Below are 20988 nucleotides of genomic sequence, written 5' to 3' on the forward strand. Positions count from 1 at the left end.
GGGCCTTATACTGCCATTTATTCCTGTCCACTGCCTTCTCCCTACTATCAAATAATACAGCAGAGTATATGTTTTTTTTTTTTCTTTAAATGCTGAGTTAATTGCCAGGCAGAGTACACACAACCAGACAAGAAATTCAGTGAGTCATTTCCAGAGGAGAAAAAGCGGAGACTTTTAAGTACTAAAAAGTGAAGGGGTATGGTCCACAATGGCTATGGTAATGAAAAATTGAAAACTAGCCCTTCACGTAGTATTCATGATTCCATATGTCTATATACAATTGGTTTAAAGTAAGTCCGATTGGTCATTAGTCAGGAAAAACTCTTCACTTAGATTCAGTTCAGGGTTAAAATTCATGGTTCTTTAAGTTTTGATTCTCTCCTGGGCACATACAACTGTTTTTGTTTTTGTTTTTTTCTTTATACCATCTACATACAGCTGTTTTTGTTTTTGTTTTTTTCTTTATACCATCTACTTTCTATGCAGGAATTCCCTTGACAACACAGAAAAAGGTTGTTATGCAAATTCTTTTTCTTGCTTTTCTAGAAGTAAAATAGTTACAAAGAAAAAAAATCTTAAAGTCAGCAAATTAGCTTAAGTGTACACTTAGGATATCTTCGTATCTGTTGATTCAGTGGAGTTACTTAACAAAATATCAATCGAGGTTACATATTAACCAAGATAGAGAATTTGAAAGAGCAAGGAATCTTATATAAAGCTGAGAAATGCACTTTAAAAATTGTACCTACAATCTACTTCAGTCCCTTTTAATTACAAGGTCCTTTGTCTTTAGTCTACCAAAAATGGACTTTTCTAAGACTTCACTCAGTTATCCTTGTAACAGTTTTCCATTGTTCACTCCAAAGTATGCCAATCACTACATAGCTCTTAAGATATCAGTTTGCATATAATCAGTTGGTTTTTATTAACACATGATAAAGACATAGAATTAAAAATATATCAAAACTTTTTTTAGTAATCCTTTTGCTTTCCTCTTTCCTAGGGAAAATGAGCTTCTATTATAATTTCTAAAGTGAGAATTAACATACTCTTTTCCAAGTTGATGTTCCACAAATATTTGTCCAGTGACTATGTGAAGATACAACAATGCTGGCAAATTTTGACAGAACTTGCCAGAATGTGAGTTTTCTCTGTTATACAGTACACCCTGGAACTTGAACTCTTATTAGCAACACTAATCCTGGACCCAGGCAACCTGATGTGTTAATGAGGAAACTGGCTAAGATGTTAGATAACAGTTCTGGGTGGAGCTAGCTCAGTCTCTCTTTAGTTTCAGTTATTGAAATAAAGTGTAACACCGTCCTTGCTGAAGAAACAAAATAGTTACAATATGACGAAAAAATCCTTTTTCTTTCTGACATTGGCAATCCTCATAGCATATTATATTTATATACCCCTTCCAGATAATGTAGAGAAACCCTGGAAAATAATGCTGCTTGATATTGTTATGAGAACACCATCACATTTGGTAAGTAGAAATATTTATTAACCAAGAGGCAAGTTTTCTAGGATTCCAATTTTTTGTTTTGTTCTTTTTCAAGTTCTGTGTGCCTTTGACTTATTGTCAAATTCTGCTGACTTCTTTATTGTATCTTTGAATGATCTCAAAAGACCACTAGCAAGATGAACAAGAAGACATTCAATTTGTATTTCTAAAATGATCCATTTTAGTAGCAGTAAAGTAAAAAAAAAAATGTATGATAATTTTTTGGTTACTTTTTGCACTTATGTGCGATTTTAAAATTTCATACAGAACTCTGAAGTCATATGTTTGAGCTACACTGTAGTTAACTATGACATTGAAGCACTAATATTGGAAAGAGTGTACACAATATACATGAAGTAGGTTCATACTGACTAAGAAAGATGACTAATAAAAGTCCCACACATATAGACAAAAGACTTGGTTACCATAGAGAAGAGGGGAGAGGAAGGGTGAAATTGTTGAAGGGGAAAAAGAAGTACAAACTGCAGATTGTAAAATGAGTTAGACATAGGAATGAAATTACAACACAATATAACCAATAATATTGTAATATCTTGGTATAGTAATATCTTGGCATCTAGTAATGTGTATAATTATTGAGTCACTACGTTGTACCTCTGAAACCAATATAATGCTGGGTATCTTTATATACAGTAGCTTTATTCCAATTAAAAAAAAATGAGAGCTGTGGTTAATGGCAATAGAAGAATGCCTCTCTATTATCTCCATTATGACTACTTCATTGGGAAACTGGCCCAGTTTATTTCCTCTAACTCTCTCACTATAAAATTAACCTTTTCCCTCTCTCTCTCTACATATAAATGTTTAAACAGTAATTGGCAAAGATTACTAGGTGGTAGAAATTGGAAGTTGCCAGAGTGCTGACAGAAAGAAATCTTTGACCTCAACATGCACATTTCCAGAAATGGAGAGCTCACTACCTTTTTATGTAGCTCCCTCCATTTTTTCAAAATAGTTTTAAGTAGATTTCCTTTTTTTAAAATAGCCATACATTCATAGAGCTCAAAAATCAAAACAAGATGAAAACTGAGACATTCTGCTCCCTTCCCTTGCCTTCATCCATCCTGTTTCAGCCCAGTCCTCTGCAGAACACCAGTTTTATTAGCTTCCTGTGATTCATCCTGGGGATTCTTTATACGAAATAATACCAATGATAATGAATTCAAGCAATGAAAATATGTATTATCCCTCTCTCATTCTTTCCTAAGAAACAATATAACAAATATTCTACTGTGGTCTTTGCATTTCTCATTTAATGATATACCCTATAATATTTCCATATCTTCACATATAAATCTCCCTCATTCTTTGACATACTGCAAGGGATTCATATATGTGTATAAATCAGAGTTTATTAATCAGACCCATTTAGGTGGAAACTTGTTCTTTTTAGTGTTTGTTATTACAAACAGTAAAATAAAAATACATGAATAATATTTGGAGGCTGGGTTTTGTCTATAATAAATCCCCGAGGTAGAATTGTTGGACCAATTGTAATTGTGCTAATTATTGCAAAATTGCTCTGTAACAATATTCCACTCCTACCAAAAAAGTCATGGGAATATCTGTGTCCTGTCAGCCTCTTAATGAAGTGTGTTGCAGTGTTCTGAATTTGGTTTTCCACTGTAATTGGTAAATTGCATCATACTACAATTTTATTTTTGTGTTTCTCTTATAAAGAGTAAGTTTTAGAATGTTTTCTGTTTGGATTTACATTTCTTTGAACAATTTGAAAAGCTCCTTTGTCCTCATTTTTAATTGGGTTTGCTGTTTTTTATTTCTTTCTGTACTAGAGAGATTAGGCCTTTGTGAAAGGAAGTGCATTCTTCATTTCCAGTTAGTCTTTTGTCTTTAATACAATAAATTGGCACTGATAAAATATTTTTTATTATTCTTCATTTTTTAAAAATTCTAATTTATCAATATTTAAGTTGTATCTTTGGCCACTCAAGAAGTCTAGAAAACTATCACACCCTACCACAAACCCAAATCCTGGAACTTTTTTCTTGTATTTAAAGGTTCACTTGCTTTAAAGGAATGCTCACCTAGTCAGGAAATGTCTGTGATTTATAAACTTTCACCTGTGATAAAAGTCCCAAAAGTTTTTCCAATTAAAAACTTTCGGAATTTAGATAGTAACCAAAATCTAGGTTTTGTGAGACTCTAGTTCATGCTGGTGATTAATTGTTTCCAGTAGAAAATTAAGGCTCTTCTCAAGACCTTAGAAAAAGTGTGGATTTATATGAGTCTCGCCAAATTAATCTCAGCTTCTCAGTAAATGTCTTTGATTTCTTTCAAGAATTTTGGAATCTGCTCACAAATGTGGAATACCAAGTTCTGATATATCTGAAATTATAGACACTAATTCTAATTGAAGAGAGAGGCAACAGGTTTTATGTGTCCCATCTAGAAAAAATAGCCTGGCTGAAAGAAGTACCATTTATTAAATGTATGTCATTGGATGTGGGAGAATAAAAAGGCCACCTAATAACCTACTTATATTGCTGTAGAAAAGCACAAAACCTGCCAAGCCAGAGTAAATGTGCTATAAATCAATTCAGTGCATCACTACAATCATTCAAATGCAGTACAGTTTATTGACATCACATCCTAGTATTTCTCACTAGCAGGACAACCAGTCATATGGAGGAAAGCAAGAGAGATACGGACTGGGGAGGGGACAATTCATCTGCTAACTTCATGATGGGACACTAAAGCTTTATGTCAGGGGGCCCTCAGACTCTAAAAGGCTCAGCAAGCAGAAACTTTCCTTCCTACAATTAGTCTCTTAAGCTGAGTCATACTGCCTCTTCTGTGTGCCAAGTCTGGGATGTTTTCACAAGGCTAGGGAAATATTAGATGTCTTTACGTTTTTAATTGCCAGCTCCATTGCTGTTTTTATAGGTGCACTGGTATTCATGATATGGGCTAGCTTATATGCTCCATACAGAAAAATCATAATAGCACCTATTTCAACCAAGATGTATGTGTCAGAGCTGGCTACATAGTTTGTGGAGTCCAATGCAAAATAAAAATACAAAATCCCTTATCCAAAAGGCAGGAAAAAATTACATTTAAAGATTTTTTACTATAAAGCTTTTTCTTTTAAAAGCATTTTTATTACTTGGGAAATAAAATAGGGGTAATAGTGGTGCATGAATAACAACATGAAGTTACAAAAGTAAATTACAAAAATACATGTTGATGTAATTTTATTTAATGCAATGCATAATAATTTATTGATATAAATGATAGGTGGTGTTTCGTTTGATTGTAACATCTGGCTTTTCTATAAATTTGTTTATTAGGTCATCAAAATCTATACTTTTAGCAACTTAATTTTCAGTTCCTATCATTGAGAGTGAAATCGGTTGGTCTTGGCAAATACAAAATTGCAATTAATTTTTTATTTTGAGAGGGATCATTCTGCCAATGCAACTGTTAGTACAGCTGTGTAAAATATTTTATAGGCTGTGACAACATTGGAATACATTTCAAGATATGTATTTCATTACATCTAGAACTGATGATTCTTGTGCAATAATTTTTCTAAAGAGATTCAACTTTTCATACAAGTGAGTTTCATCTAAATCTGAATTTAATTTTACATGCACATTTATATAATTAAATTTTAAGATTTCTTCTGACATGGAAAACTTGTGGAGGTTGTACAAGAAATTGAAAGTGACTTCATGGTTTGCTTATCTGCAGTTGATCTTTGAATAAAATGTGGGTTAGGGACAAGAAATCCCATGCAGTCAAAAATCTGAATATAGCTTTAACTCTCTAAAAACGTAACTACTAATACCCTATTGATCAGAAGCCTTATCAATAACATAAACAGTCCATTAACATATTCTATTATATTAAATGTATTATATACAATATTCTTAGAATAAAGTAAGCTAGAGAAAAGAAAATGTTTTTTCAAATTATCACAAATCTCCAAAAACTTTCTGATATGTTTCTTAAAAAGCAAAGCTGCATCAGAGGAAGTGCACAGTTCAAACCCATGTTGCTCAAGGGTTAACTATAATTCAAAATGCCTACTTATGAATTCTATTGCTTTCTCTTCAATTAAAAAGAAATTAATTTTAAAGGTGTCTTCCTCATTAATAATTAGTTCATCCGAAGCTTCATATGAAGATAGTAGCCTCTTTGAACAAATACAGGAATCTTCAAATTTATTTCCTATTCCTAAACCTATGGATATTTGCCCTGCAAAGTTGCAGCAGTTTTAAAACCAGAGACTAAATTATTTGAGGAATTCTAATAATTTCTGCTATGCTCTATTGCAGTGTCTGTGTGTACACTTTCATTTTGCAATAATTTGTTGCCACTTTAACTGGTTGAGCATCCACTGTTCCTCTCCCAGAGCTCAGGTAAGAGATTTAATACTTGTGGCATCTGAGGATGAATGGAGCAAGCCAGCTTCCCATGACAATCCTTATGCTGCCCTTGCAAAGCCTGTGTTTCTCCCAGTTCCCAGCCCCAGGCAATTTCTCCAGCCCCACAGTGCCCTGCTCTGCCCCATCTGTGCACTTGCACACACACTGGGTGGCCAGGCCAATCAATCTGAGCACACACTGTCTGCTGTCCACTGTGGCTGTGGGCCTGTGCATTTAAAGTGACGTTCTTTCACTTATTTCTGATATTGGTAAATTGCATCTTCTCTTCTTTTTTCTGAGTAGTCTGAGTTTGATCAATTTTATGGTTTCTTTCCAATAATCAGTCTTTAGTTTTATCTAGCTTCCATTTTATTGATTTTTGTTTTTTTCTTTATTCTTTCCTTCCCCCATACTTTGGGTTTAATTTCCATTTATATTTTGAAGCTCTTAATAGAGGAAGCTTAGATCATATACCTTAGATCTTTTATCTTTTCTAATATATGCATTTAAAGCTATAACTTTCCCTCAAATCAGTGTTTAAGCTGCACTAACCAAATTTTGATGTGCCCTGTTTTCATTTTCATTTGGTTTAAAAAGTTTTCCAATTTCCTCAAGTGATCTCTTCCTTGACCAATGAATTATTTAGGAGTATGCAGTTGAACTTCCAAATATTAGGGTATTTCCCATAAATCATTGATTCTGATTTTATTTTAATTATGTTATGGGCAGAGAACATACTCTGTATGATTTCAATCCATTCTAATTTTTTTTTTCCCCAAATTTGTCATGTGGTACATCTTGGTGAAAGTTGTACACGCAGTTGAAAAGAATGTGTATTCTGCTGTCATTGTATGGAATGTTATCAGTGTATCAATTAGTTCTGCTGGGAAATAGCATTTTTCAAATTTTCTGTATTCTTGTAGTTATTCTGTATATTTGTTCTATCAATTAATGAGACAGGAATGTTGATCGCCAACTAATAATTTTGGATATTTCTATTTCTCCTTTTAGTTTTTTCAGTTCTTGCTTCCTGTATCATGGAATTCTATGACTGTGCATACACATTAAATGTGTCTTCCTGTGTCTTTTTGGAGAACTGACTTTTTGTTATTATGAAATATCTGCATTTATTCCTGTTTATATGCTTTTTTTTCAGAAACTTCTATGAATATATTTCCCTTCCTTAACATCATTGTATCATCTTTTTTACCATCATTTTAATAAAATTTGGAGAAACAAGGAGAGGTTAAAACAGTGTTTATTCTACCATCTTGTCCTATAAACCATTCATTTTGAATTACATATACTTGAAAATGAATATTTTTGTTCCTTGGAGCCCTAATTATTCTAGGCCTTTCATGAAACAGCTGAAGTGTTGTAGTCATGAAGTCTTCTGTCTACTTTGTCTATTGAATTGTTGCTCTATTTTTTATTTTTACGTTTTTAAAAAATATATTCTAGACAATGGTATATTCTTATTTAAATGTACTGCAAGTATCATTATCCACATTGTACCTTGTCTTCAAATCACCTTAAGATATTTTGATTAGTACAAAGTCTGAATCTTAACCAACGTGAATTTATCATTAATTCCTTCATAGTTTCTGAATTTATTTGTTAATATGTTTGTGTATGTTTTAGTAAATTCTTCCTAAGGACTCTTTCCTCTCATTCATCCTTGCAGACTCAGGACATATAAGGATAGCAAATGGCCTGTACTTCTTCATTACCACATTTTTTTGTTTTTCTCCAGGTTAAGCTCATTTAATCTGCCTGAAAGGCCTTCTGCTCAATTAATCATCCAAACACTATTTTCCTTTGAAGTCTCAGGTGAACTGCAAATTAAACACTCTTTTCCTTCCCCAACATCTTTACAATTATCTCATAGATTTTTGTCCTTATTTATAGTTAAGACATTATTTTATAACTTACATCTTTCATTTGGCTCTGATATTTTTGGATGAGGAGTTTTTGAGGATGAGGAGTACTTAGCACAGAATTATATATTCCACAATGACATTCCTATTGTCTGAATGCATAAGCAAGGACTAGTCTTATTAATGGTAATGAATCATATGGTAATATAGCATCTGGATTTCTATATCTTCTGGTGCCATCATGACTGATTTTTCTGGAATGTAATTAATACTCTTTGGGCCATGTTCAATATTAATATGTACTTTTTTGTCCAAAAACATTTTTGGCACTTAGAATGTGTGTTTGTATTGTAGGCCCAGTTTGCTGAAATGCTGGGACTAAACCACTTTGTGGATTCCATGATTTTCTTTTTAAGCTTTCAAGACGTTCCACCAACATCAGATGAAAATGTAAGCATGACAGATACAACATTTAACAACACTCCTGTCCGTATTTATGTGCCAAAACGGAAGCCAGAATCACTAAGAAAGGGACTATTTTATATCCATGGTGGTGGTTGGTGTTTTGGGAGTAATGGTAAGTGCAATATACTGGAAAATTCACCTTACATGATGTAATTGACTATTCTCATTTCATGATCTATAAATTAAATATCATGCTCCTACTTCTGAAATTCATATCATTAAAGCAACGTAAATTAATGGAGTTTTTGAAATCTCAGTGTAAATAAGTTTATTAACACTTGAAATTTAAAAATGTTTATTTAAAAAATTATGGGTTTCTGACCCTACCACTCCCTGAAGAATTTACAGATTTTCTGGCATGAAGATTACGCTCCTTAAGCAAAGTAAAAATCACTTTGTATTTCTAACTTGCCAACAAAATTGCTGAAATTATCTTATTTTTCCCTCAAGAATCAAATAATTCTTTTCCAAATATGCTTTTCTAATGTGTCTAGATAGAGGTGGAAAGACTATGAAATTTCCATTTACTGAACTTAAGTATTAAGGTACAGTCTACTTTCTTTACATTGTCTCCTGCTTGACAGTACAGAACTAAATAATGGGTTGTCTCTTTTCCTTTTTATTTCTTTTCTCAAACAATATTTCTATCCCTTTCCCAGAAAAAAATGCACTTCAGAAAAATACTTCAGTGTAATTAAAAGCAGAAAAGCTGTCCAAGACTCAGATTCTGGAGTACTGGGAGTGTCGGCTACGAGGGAAGGCAGGCCACTTCTCTCTCCTGGATCTGGGTCCTCCGGAGAAGAAGGCAGCCGGAGGAGGTCCCAGCAGTCCTTCTAAGAGGGGCCCCGGTTGCCTAGGCCCAAGGGGGTTCTGATTGCCACTGTTCTAGGTTGGGTGATTTAGAGAGGGCTGGCTTGAAATTATTTTAAAATGGTGAAGGAAGAAGTGACTTAGTCAAGTGACTAAGAATATTCAGAGATACAAGGGAAACCAAGAGAGAAGAAAATATTAAGAAAGAGGGTGGAGGTAGCAGTACCAAGTGGTGGAGTGATCCTGAAATAGTGTTAAAAAAATGCCTCATACATTTGAAGACTCATTGATTGTGTGAGGACAGAAATTATAGAATGGTAGGATGTTCACGCAGCTCTGATGGGTGGAGAGTGATAGGGAGATGGGGAAATTAAAGCAGTGTTTTCAAGAAGCTTCATGGAGGAAAGAAAATGAGGTAATGAGGTAAAAGGAGTCAGACAGAAAGGAAATACAAATATGATAGTATGTACTTTTTATTTCAGTGTGTGAGGGTTGTAAATATGTATACAAGCTGAATTAAAAAAAACAAAACAGTAAATAGCAGTATTTGAAGAACTGGGTTTGATGACTAGGGCTGCAAGGTCCCAGATGCAGTGGTAGGGAGCTAGAGGGATTGCCAACAAGTGGAAGGGGAAGTCTTACCTATGAGAAGGAAGAGAAAGAGGACTTCAGTAGAGAAATTGTATGTTGGCAGTGAGGATGTAAAAAGCAATTGAGAAGGTACTGCTCAGTGACATCTATGAATAAGAGTTGTTGTCAGCTACTGTTGATAAAATGGTGTTTCTGATTTTTTTAAACCACAGTTTGTCTTTCAAATGGGCCCTACTACTCAAAGCTTTTTTGCTCTTCAAACTGTTTTCCTAAAGCTGTCCCTAAATAAGAACCAACCCCAAACATACACACACACATACACACACACACACAGTTTTCCTAGAAAAACATCTATACACACACTTTTCTTGGAGAAACATCTGTGCAGTCTCTAGTCTACTCAAATCCTTTTAAAATTCTTCCCAGATCCCCCAAACAGGTCATAAGGGATCTCACCTGTATCTCAACACTGCTCTCTACTCACCTCAATTAAGGGAGCTATTTTTTGTATTTCTGTTGTTGATCTCTATCTCTGCCCCAGCCCCCATAAAGGTGAGCTCCTTAAAGTCAGAGAACATGTCTCTTCAAATTTGTATTCCCATACTCTAACTACATGGCAATCACATAACAGGATAGCTAAACCAAGACAGTTTGGAATAGACTGTTCAGAAATTTGGTAAATGGAAAGGAAAGCTGATCAAGGGCAAGTAAAAGGATCACTGAGAGGAATAATTCATATTCTACTGAGATCTATGTCCAATGATCAACATGAACCTAAAATTAGCTTTTTTTCTTTATGCAGTAGCTCAAGATAGATGAAAGAAATACAGGGTAATCCCGTTAACCTTTATTCTTAACAGTAGCTTTTTCAATTCTCATTAATATTTCAGTATATTTTTCTTTTATTTCAGCTTTTCCTGCTTGTGACTTTCTCTCAAGATGGACAGCAAACAGGCTTGATGCAGTTGTCGTATCAACCAAGTAAGAGCTTTGTTGGTTTGATTTTAGGCCAGATGCTTCACATACTGATATTCACTCAACCATATTGAGCATTTTATTATGTTAAAAATCAATCTCTATCACTGATGACACTGAGTATGGACAAAGAAACCTAATGTCAGGGGCTATCCAGCCCAGAGTCAGAGAGAAAAGATGTATACATACAGGACAAGGAGGAACAAAGGTCAGAGAGTCAACAAGTTGTTCAAGTGAAATTAACCTATAGTATCAAATCTTGACTACCACCTCTGGATTTTTTTTCCCCATTAGTTAGCAGAGTATTAAGGATGAGGACTTTAGGAGCAGGTCCACTATGGTGGCATAGGAAAATCCTGAATCATCTCCTCCCAAGGACACACCAAATTTACAGCTACATATGGGTCATTTCCCTCTGAAAAAGATCTGAAAGCTAAGTGAACTGTCTTCCATGACAAAGGACAAAAAGACCCCATCAAGACTGGTAGGAGAGACGGAGATACCAGCCTCACAAAAAAACCTGGGTTTGCCTGCCCTCTGTGCTCTCCCGCTGCCTGGCTAAAGCTAGGGGGTGCATGCAAACCAAAGTCAACCAAGAAAGAAGGCAAAACTGAAAAAAAATAAAGGACTTTTATTTGGGGGTCTCAGAATTGCAATTCAGGGAGCAAAATTCTGGAATCACCAAAAAGTGTCCCTTTCACTGGGGAGAGCAAGGAAGGGGCTTTTATGAGAAACAAGTGGGGGTAATTACATGATTTAGATAAAGAAGAGACAAAAAACTGTTAGTTTGGTGCTAACCAGTTGAACCACTTGTGATTACCCTCTGATCAATTGCATTGGTTTTATTAAACGAAACTATTCTTGATTTGTATTAGTTAACTATTCTGTTATCATAAAGTTCACAGCAATAGTTTTATGGCCCGAATGCTAGTTGTTCTGTTGGATTTGATGAGTAACTGCTTGTAAAACAGTTACCAATTCTGGCCAAGTTCAAGAGTTCATTAGTTAAAAAGGAAAATCAAACTTCAAAACAGTCTCTCATATCCAGAAGTTGCATACAATTTCCTATCACATGGGGGACTCTCCTTGATCACCTGGCCCTGGTGGCCACATGCACTGGAGTTCCAGAGCTCCCAGGACTGTAACAATCAGAAAGACACTTCTTGGAAGGCCACTATCCCCAGGGCACTGCACAGACAGCAGAATGAAACACAATCCCAGTCTTCCTGTGAAAAAGGCTTATTTACTTAGTCTGGAGTTTTGGCCTAAGGGATAGGCTTCAGGTTTCTCATACATCTAGAGGCTAAGGAGGTGCTCCCAGGGAATGTAAGCAGAGAGACACCATCCTTGGTCTCACTACAGCTCAAGACTCCACAAAAGGAGCTTATACACTCCTTGTAGCCCCATTTTTGCAACTGTCATCTAGAGTAGACTTCCAGATCTCCTGGTCTGGAGGCCAGCAGGGATTATGACTGCTGCCCCACAGGACTATATATATTTGCATACTTTAAAAGCTGCTGCCTGAGCATCTGGCTTCCAGTTAGCCTGAATCTAAGTGCAAAAATGAGATCGCTTCCTTTATGTCACTAGCAGGTCTGGCACATCCTCAACAATGGGACATATCAAGAATAAGTCAGGTGGCTAGGCAATGACTAAGGTTCAAGAGACACCTGAAAGTAAGAAAAAGCTTGATTAGAAGGAGCCAAAGAAAATGAAAACTCTAATTGGAAAAGATATCTGCACTCTTATGTTCATTGCAGCACTATTTACAATAGCTGAGATATGGAAAAAACTGTCCATCATTGGATGAATGGATAAAGAGGATGTGAGATTATATATATGCAGTGGAATACTACTCAACCATAACAAGAATGAAATCTTGCCATTTGCAACAATGTAGATGGACCTTAAGGGTATTATGCTACATGAAGTAAATCAAGACAGAGAAAGACAAATACTGTTTTATTAGCTTATATTGGAATCTCATAAACAGAACAAAACAAACTCAGACCCATAGATACAGAGAAATGACTGGCAGTTTTTATAGATGAGGGGGTTAGGGGGAAGCAAAAATGGGTGAAGGGGATCAAGAAGTACAAATTTCCAGTTATAAAATAAATAAGTTAGGAGGATGGATTGTATAGGATGGGGGAATATAGTTAGTAATATTGAATTCACTTTGTAAGGTGAAAGATAATAACTAGACTGCACTAGTGACAATTTCACAATGTATACAAATGTTGGATCACTATGTGTTCCAACCTGGAACACCTGAAACAAATATAATATTGCCCATCAGTTATACCTCAACAAACAAGCAAACAAACAAACAAACAAAAAAGGGTGATAGCTTTGGAGCCAGTTGACTGGGATAAAATATAGGCTCTGAAAACTGGTAACTGTGACATTTTAAAAGATATGTAACTTCTAATAAAAAGCTGCACATTTCAGCATTAATATGGGATTAAGTGTTGTAATACATTTACAGTGCTTGGAATGGTGCTTAGCATCTGGTAATCCACTGATGAAAGCAACTATTACCTAAATTAGCTGTAGAAGTTAAGATAGAACACATTTCAAATTACAGTCTAGAGCACAATTGAGGAAGAATAGAAAAAAGCCTGTGAATTTTCTATAGAACACACTGTCTGTGACAACCTTTTTAAACTTATACCGAAGAAAAAGCAGAATTTATGGACTAATAGAGTGATGGTTATATGTCAAATGGGAATATTTTGGTAAGGTTGGAAAAGTAATTTTGGGGATGTGAATAAGTAATAATAACTGATTACTGAAAAAGATGAGCAATGGACACAAAAATCATTCTTAAAAAGTTTTAGCTAGGAAGAGATGGCAGCTAAGCAGTAGTTCCCTAAGATTGAACCATATTTAGCATACAAAATTTTTATTTTGTTTATAAAGATTACAATGTTTAGTCATTGCCAGTCAGATTTCATGATTAGGAAAAATATCTTCCGATTAATAGAAAATACCCAAATATTATGTTGGTAAAAACAAAATTTCACTGTTAATTTTGGATTGGGAGTACCTGCCTTGCTTAGTACATAAGTAAAAAATTTTAAATTAAGGAAACACTGTTTTTCCATTAACAGCCATAACTAGCCCCAAAGTATCATTTCCCAGTTCAATTTGAAGATGTATACACTGCTTTAAAATGGTTTTTAGACCCGAAGGTTCTTAAAAGCTACTGTGTAGATCCTGGGAGAGTTAGTATTTCTGGGGAAAGCGTTGGTGGTAATTTAGCTGCAGCAGTGACTCAGCAGGTAAGACTGATTATTTTCATATGTTATGTTTTCTTTTATCTTTTGTTTAATAATATTTGGTACAGTCATTTAACTTATAAGATACCAATAATTTTTCTTTCACTTATTTAGGGAATATTGAGAAGAATAATTTCATACTTTAATGCTTCTTTTTTTATATAATATGCTCATACAATTTCCTATATACTATACTGGGCTTTTGAATAAAGGGAAGTCAATAAATATAGCAATAACTATAATCAGGAAGTCAGAATATTGTATATAATCAATATATTCAGAATATTGTGTATTGTAATATAGTATAGTATATGTATGTATTTTCCAGGACTAAATATAGCTTATTACTAAGAGAAGGTACCCTGATCCTAGGTTTCAAGTGATTCCTAAGAATACTTTTTTTTATTTGAACAATCAGTAGAAAGTTGATGGTAACCAGGAACACAGCCAAAGAGGGAAATAGGAATTAGGTAATAGAAACACCCAGATTCAGATCTTCTTATTGTTACAAAAATGTTCAAATAGAATATGTTTAACATAAAAAAAATACATTTTAGTACTTGTATGTTTTGGAAGAAGGAACTCTAAAAGTGATATGAGAGATTTAAAAAATAAAGAAATAAAACTTCAAAATTTGAAAACATTAACCATAAAAATTAAATGCTCAATTTAGTTTTTTTTATAATTTTATATTTTTAGAGCAGTTTTAGGCTGAGAGCAAAATTAAGAAAAAGGTAAGAAATTTCCAATATAGCCTCAGTCTCCTTACTTGCAAAGCCTCCCCCATTATTAACATTCCCACCAGATTGGTACATTTGTCACAGTTGACAAACTTACATTGGCACATCCTGATCACCCTAAGTCCACAGTTTACATTAGAGTTCATATTTTGTGTTGCCACAAAACTGTTTGTGAGTATACTGACTGCAATACAACAATACAGCAGATTGGAAAAAGGTCATAAAAATGATTTAATATAATATTGAACAGACAGTTTGAAAGATAGAAAATAAAAAAATATAGACACCAAGTATATGGTGAACAAGACTAAAATGAATATATCCTTCATGTCTGAGAATAAAATGACATTTTTTGACAAAATTCAAGAAAATTCACAAGCATACTGACACTTTGGATTATGGAGAAGATATTTCAAGGAGAAAGACATTAATCCCAGATGGAAGATCAAAGAGGCAGGAAGAAATAAAGAGCAAGAAAAAAAAGTGGTAAATATATTGATAAACCAGAATATGAATATTGGCTATATATAACAATAATAATTACGTCAATGAGCTTTAAAATTAGAAAGAAATATACAAAGTGATAATAGCCAATACATCCAGGAACTAGTAAAAATATTCAAGTATTTTAACAACTTTCTATATTGTCCAAGAAGACAAGGTATAATAATATTAGACATTGATAAATTAATGGATTTTATTGTAGTCCTTAGTGTAACCTATAAAAAAATTCTTAAAAGATAGACAAATTAAAATATATCACAGGAAAATGGAGTAAAACAATATACCAAAATAATGTGAGAGGAAAAAAAATCATAGAACAGGTGAGTCAAATAGAAAGCACAATAATAGATTGTAAATTTAAACCAAATATGTTAAACAATCTTAGAGGCAAAAACTATTACTAGAGTTAATGTACAACATTCTTATTATTAATTCCATTCACCTGAAAGATGAAAAATAACATCAATTTATATACACCTAATAACATAGTCTCAAATACATAAAGCAAACGATAGAAATAAAGGAAAAATCAATAAATTAATAGCAAAAGTGGAAGAATTTTACTAATCTCTTTCAATAATTTTTAGAAAACATAACTAACAAATTTGAAATAATGAAATAAAATAATAGAATCTATATTCTTTTCAAATATACAAAACATTAAAAACAATTCTACATACAGGTATTATAAACCAAGTATCGGTCAATATCAAAGGACCGAAACCATATAGATCCCTGCTTTTCATATTATAATCTGTGGATTAGCAGCATTAGCCTTGTTAGAAATGTAAAATCATGGGTCTTAACCACAGACTTCCGGAATTAACCATATGCATACTATAAGAATTCCACATGATTTGTATGCACAATGAAATTTGAGAAGTCAAATTATTTTGGTTATGTTCTCTGTCCACAGTTTCCATTACATTTTGAATTAACAACAAAATATAACTGGAAAACTGCACATGTTTTGAAATTAACATATTCATTTCTTATTAATCCAAGTGTGAAAGAAATCAATGGAAATTTGAAATATTTTGAACTACATTATAATGAAAATGTTACATATTATGCTCTATGAAATACATATATATCAATATCCAGAGAAAAATATAATCTTAATATACAAAAATAACTGAAGTGAACAAATAACCATCCATTTCTTGACATTAAGAGAAAAACATGGTGTCTGAAAAGTAGAGGTAAAGATGAGAGAGAAAAGAGGGGAAAACATTAAAAAATGAAACTAAATAAACAATAGGATCAACAAAATCAGTAAAATTAATTTCTTGAAAAAGTAATAAAATTGATTTTTCTCTGCTAAGACTAAGAAAAAAGGGAGATAATAATAAAACTATATAAGGAATGAACAAAGGGTTATAAATATCTTGCAGGTATTAAAAACACAAAAATATACTTTGAGACATTTACTGCAATACATTTAAATTTAGACAAAATGGAACGATTCATTGAAAAACATACCAACGCAAGAAGAAATAGAAAATAAGGATTATCTTATTACGATGAAGTAATTTAAATACTTTTAATATATTCACACACATATACACTCCAGGATCAAACAGTTTCAAACACAAATTCTAACAACTATTTAAAAAAAGATCTCTACTCTTAAAAAGAAAATTCCAAAAAGTAGCAAAAGTTGCATTTTGAGAAGCTAACATACCTTGATTTTCAACCTGACAAGGTCAGTTTGAGAAGTCAAAATAGCATTCACATTTATGAACATTGAAGCATAATCCTAAGCTAAGATACTATCAAACAAAACTGAGCAACATTAAAAGGTAATATATCACAATCACCTTCAGTTTATTCTACTGGAGTGTTGTAGATTTAACATTAGAACAACTATTAATACACTCCAAATTTAATTGTTTAAAGGAGAAAATCATGAGTTTTTACAGATAATATTCAATATTGATAAAAATGAAACAAATTATTGAACAAGGAATAGAAGCAAAGTTCTTAAATTTGAAAAAGTATGTAAACAAAAACACAGGAAACATCACATTTAATGGTTAGTTAAAAGCTTTCTCTGTGAAACTGGCTACACACTACCACTACTTCTGTTCAAAACAAAATTGTACCACAAGTTCCTGCCAGGGCTCTCACTGATAACAGCAATACCATTTTTCAGTGGGTTAATTTGTTTGTCTCTTCTGGATTATGCTAGTGCTTCAGATGTATACAAGATAAAGTTGGTAGTGTTTGGGAAAAGACAGCCTTTTCAAAGTCTGAAAATGGTAACTAAATTTATTCAAACATTATATGAAAAAAAAAAAGCGAGGTTATTAGATACATGTTTGCTGACCAGTACATTTTGTCCCAGTAGCAAAAGCACACTGCAGGAAAATTACCTTGGATAAAAACTGTCAAATTCTGTTGTTCCTGGGAGAAAAAAAGAGATAGACTTAGAAAAGACTGAGCAGTGCTCAAAAAATTAAAAATTAATAGTTACACATTATTTAGATTTATCCAAGATCATCTAACATCTCACTATCAGAGCTAAGGAAACAGCAGTCCCTCATATCTCGATGCTTGTTGACATACTAAGATAGTTAAAATATTTCTTAATAATGAGAAAGAGGATCACATCTATGCAATGCCTCCTATTGGAAGTCTGGTTACATTAAGTATGAAATTCACATTACAATAAAAGATCCTCTTTTATATTTTACGAATTGAGTGGTACTTGTTCTTTGATTTGGAAAATTAAAACATTCAACTTATGAACATCTAGTACTAAAAATTATTTAATATTAAGACCTTTATCAAGATGTGTATTATGTTATATTTTTAAGGATTTTACATTTAATAATACATTTTGTATTGTGGTTATTATTTTTTTTTAAGTGAAAATGATTTATTTAAAGCAACATATTCTAATTTTTTTCAGCTCTTAGAAGACCCAGATGTCAAGAGCAAACCCAAGATACAGTCTCTAATATATCCTGCCCTTCAGAATTTTGATACAGATTCACCATCATATTGAGAAAATTCACATTCTCCAATTCTGTCCAAATCAGTAATGGTCAGGCTCTGGAGTGAATATTTTACTATGGATAGGTCACTCGAGAAAGCAATGCTTTCCAACCAACACATTCCTCTGGAATCAAGTCATCTGTTCAAGTTTGTTAACTGGAGTTCCTTGCTCCCTGAGAAGTTCAAGAAAGGACATGTTTATAAGAAACCGACTTACAGTAGTTCAGAGCTCACTAAAAAATATCCAGGGCTCTTAGATGTGAGAGCTTCACCTTTGCTGGCTGATGACAGCAAGTTGCGTGGTTTACCCCTGACCTATGTTATCACCTGCCAATATGATGTCTTAAGAGATGATGGACTTATGTACGTTACTCGACTTGAGAATTCTGGAGTTAGAGTGACCCATAACCATATAGAAGGTGTATTCCATGGAACAATGTCTTTTCTGCATGTTAAAATCGGTTATAGAACAGCAAATCAGTATATTAGTTGGCTACAGGAAAACCTGCAGTAAAAATCTAATCAATATGGAAAACACAAGACCCAGTTAATCCAAGAGCTTTCAGACAATTTTGACAGCTAAACTGTAGAGAAATTTAAACAAACCAATTCTTATTGTCTTATTTTGACAGTTATCTCCATTATCAAATGCTTACCTCAACTAGTATAATTATTATTTGTCAGCATAGAAAAATGTTACAGAATTATTGACTATATTCTCTATGTTGCACTTTCATCCCTGTGTCTAATTTATATCGTGATCGAGATTTTGTGCTTTTTTATCTTCTTACTTTTTTTTTTTTTTAAGTGTGAAGGACCAAATCCTGTGTTACCTAATGGCCATATTAGAAAATCCAAAAACAGTTTAGACATAAAATGCACCTTGATAGTTTTATTCTGAATTTGAGAGCTTTATATGGGAAAGATACAGTTAAGAGGTACAACAGTTATTAGAGGAGACAAGGTATTAATCATAAGATTCCAAATACAAATATTTAAAGTAAATAATATATAAACATATAGCAATAAACAATGGTAGTTAAAGGAATCTTTTCAAAAAGGATTTAAGTATGTCATAAGCACAAAATTAACAAAACAATTTAGTGACAAAATGAACTTCTATTACTCTGCATAAAATAATCAAGTCATTTTACAATTGTAATTTTACTCCTTTGATACATTATTCGTATTACAGTTTGAAGTAAAAGATTTTTTCAATCTGTTTTTCCTCTGTTTACTTGAGATTGATAGTTTCTGTCCTGTTTTCAAAATAATTATTATTTCCTTCTATAGTGTTTGATCTTTTTTTTTATTGTTACACTGAAGTTTTCATTTCACTTGTTTTACTTCTCACTCAGCTTTAGAATTTCCACTTGGTTCTTTTTTATATTTTTCCCTTCTCTCCTCCTTATTTTTGTCTTTTTGATTAAATCCCTGACCTTATTAATAATGGCTGTTTTAAAATAAATATCTGTTAATTCATTCTTGAGTCTATTTCTTTTGATAAAAGTTTGTTGTTATGGGTAACATTTTTAAAACATGTTTAGTAATCATAGTTAGATGCTTAATATTATGAATGTTATAGAGTTAACTATTGGAATTCTGTTGGTTTCCTTTAAAGAGTGTTGAATTTTTGTTTAGCAATAGTCAAGTTACTTAGTGGTCAGTTTGTTTCCATCAGGTTTGGTTTAAGATTTGTTAAATATTTAACTTTTATTAAATATTAAATATTTAAATATAATATTTAAATAAAAAGCTTAACTTTGTTAAGCTGGGTCTAGTGTGGCTTTTCTTCATATGTGACTCCGCTGGGCACTCTCCTAAAAGCCCCAGGTGATCAACAAGGACTCTACTCTGGATGGTTAGGTCTCAAACATCTCAGCCCTGTATGATTTCCTGGAGTTCTACAGTTTCACAGTGCATGGTAGTTCTTTCTCCACCTTGTGGTGTTTCTCCTTGAGGATATGCAGCTCAGAATGCAGCCAACACTCAGAAACCCCATTCAGGTTTGTGGAGATGTTTCTCTGCGAATCTCCTTCCTATCAGGTGTTCTACCCTGTAAACTTGTCAGTGATCGGTGTCCTATACTGTCCGTGGTACAATGTCTGAAGACTTTTCTTTCATATATAGTCCTATTTTCTACTTGTTTATGACAAGATGCCAAACATTATTTTTTGTTTTAAGATTTAAGTACTTCAGCACATTGCTTAGAGCATAGAAAAAAATGCTAAAAATTACTAGCTATTCACAATCATAATTTTAATAGTATTATCACTTCCTGTGTTATAATTGTAGGAAAAAAATAGTAGTGATACAGAACAAAGGGGAATGTAAGATATAGGAAAGCAGAGATAATGTTTATCTTGCTTCATAAATGCTCTCAATAGTTTAAAATATATATTTTTCTCCTTTATACCAAAATACATTATTTGGACCGTATGTTAGATGTTCAGTATTTTCCCAGTAAACTGTCCATAAAATTAAAATACTTGCACCCAGATTTTGCTCAGTAAATGTTTACTTACTGACTGCTCAGTAGTGTGATAAAGCTGTTAAATTTGGTAGAACTTGGAAGTTCTTACATTTTTCCTTGATTCACTGTGTAAATTGCACTTTGTATTTTAACTAAAGACAAACTAAATGACAACTGATTTTGCTAACTCATAACTGATCAGTGGAATCTGTGTTCAGGAATTTAGATAACACTTCATAATGGGGCTTAAGAACATTGGCTATTAAATAGCACAATTTAAATATTTCAGAAAAGTGTATTTATCATGTTGCCAAAGTAAAAAGAATAGTAGAGTGACTTTGTGATGTGGAAATTTC

At 33.0% G+C, this 20988-nt stretch overlaps 2 protein-coding genes across 2 annotated transcripts in view; both read left to right on the forward strand.

Moving 5' to 3' along the window:
- NME9 (NME/NM23 family member 9) overlaps positions 1-20988 on the forward strand; it is a 153130-nt gene that overhangs the window by 91198 nt on the left and 40944 nt on the right. The window lies entirely within an intron of this gene.
- On the forward strand, positions 1306-19863 carry LOC118922007 (arylacetamide deacetylase-like). The gene is given in 5 exon segments (XM_057498878.1): positions 1306-1489; positions 8148-8370; positions 10571-10651; positions 13758-13918; positions 18074-19863. Coding segments are annotated over 5 exon segments (1203 nt in total). The 5' UTR covers positions 1306-1351; the 3' UTR covers positions 18674-19863.

Source organism: Manis pentadactyla, chromosome 1 (genome assembly GCF_030020395.1).
Source record: "Manis pentadactyla isolate mManPen7 chromosome 1, mManPen7.hap1, whole genome shotgun sequence".
Lineage (NCBI taxonomy): Eukaryota > Metazoa > Chordata > Mammalia > Pholidota > Manidae > Manis > Manis pentadactyla.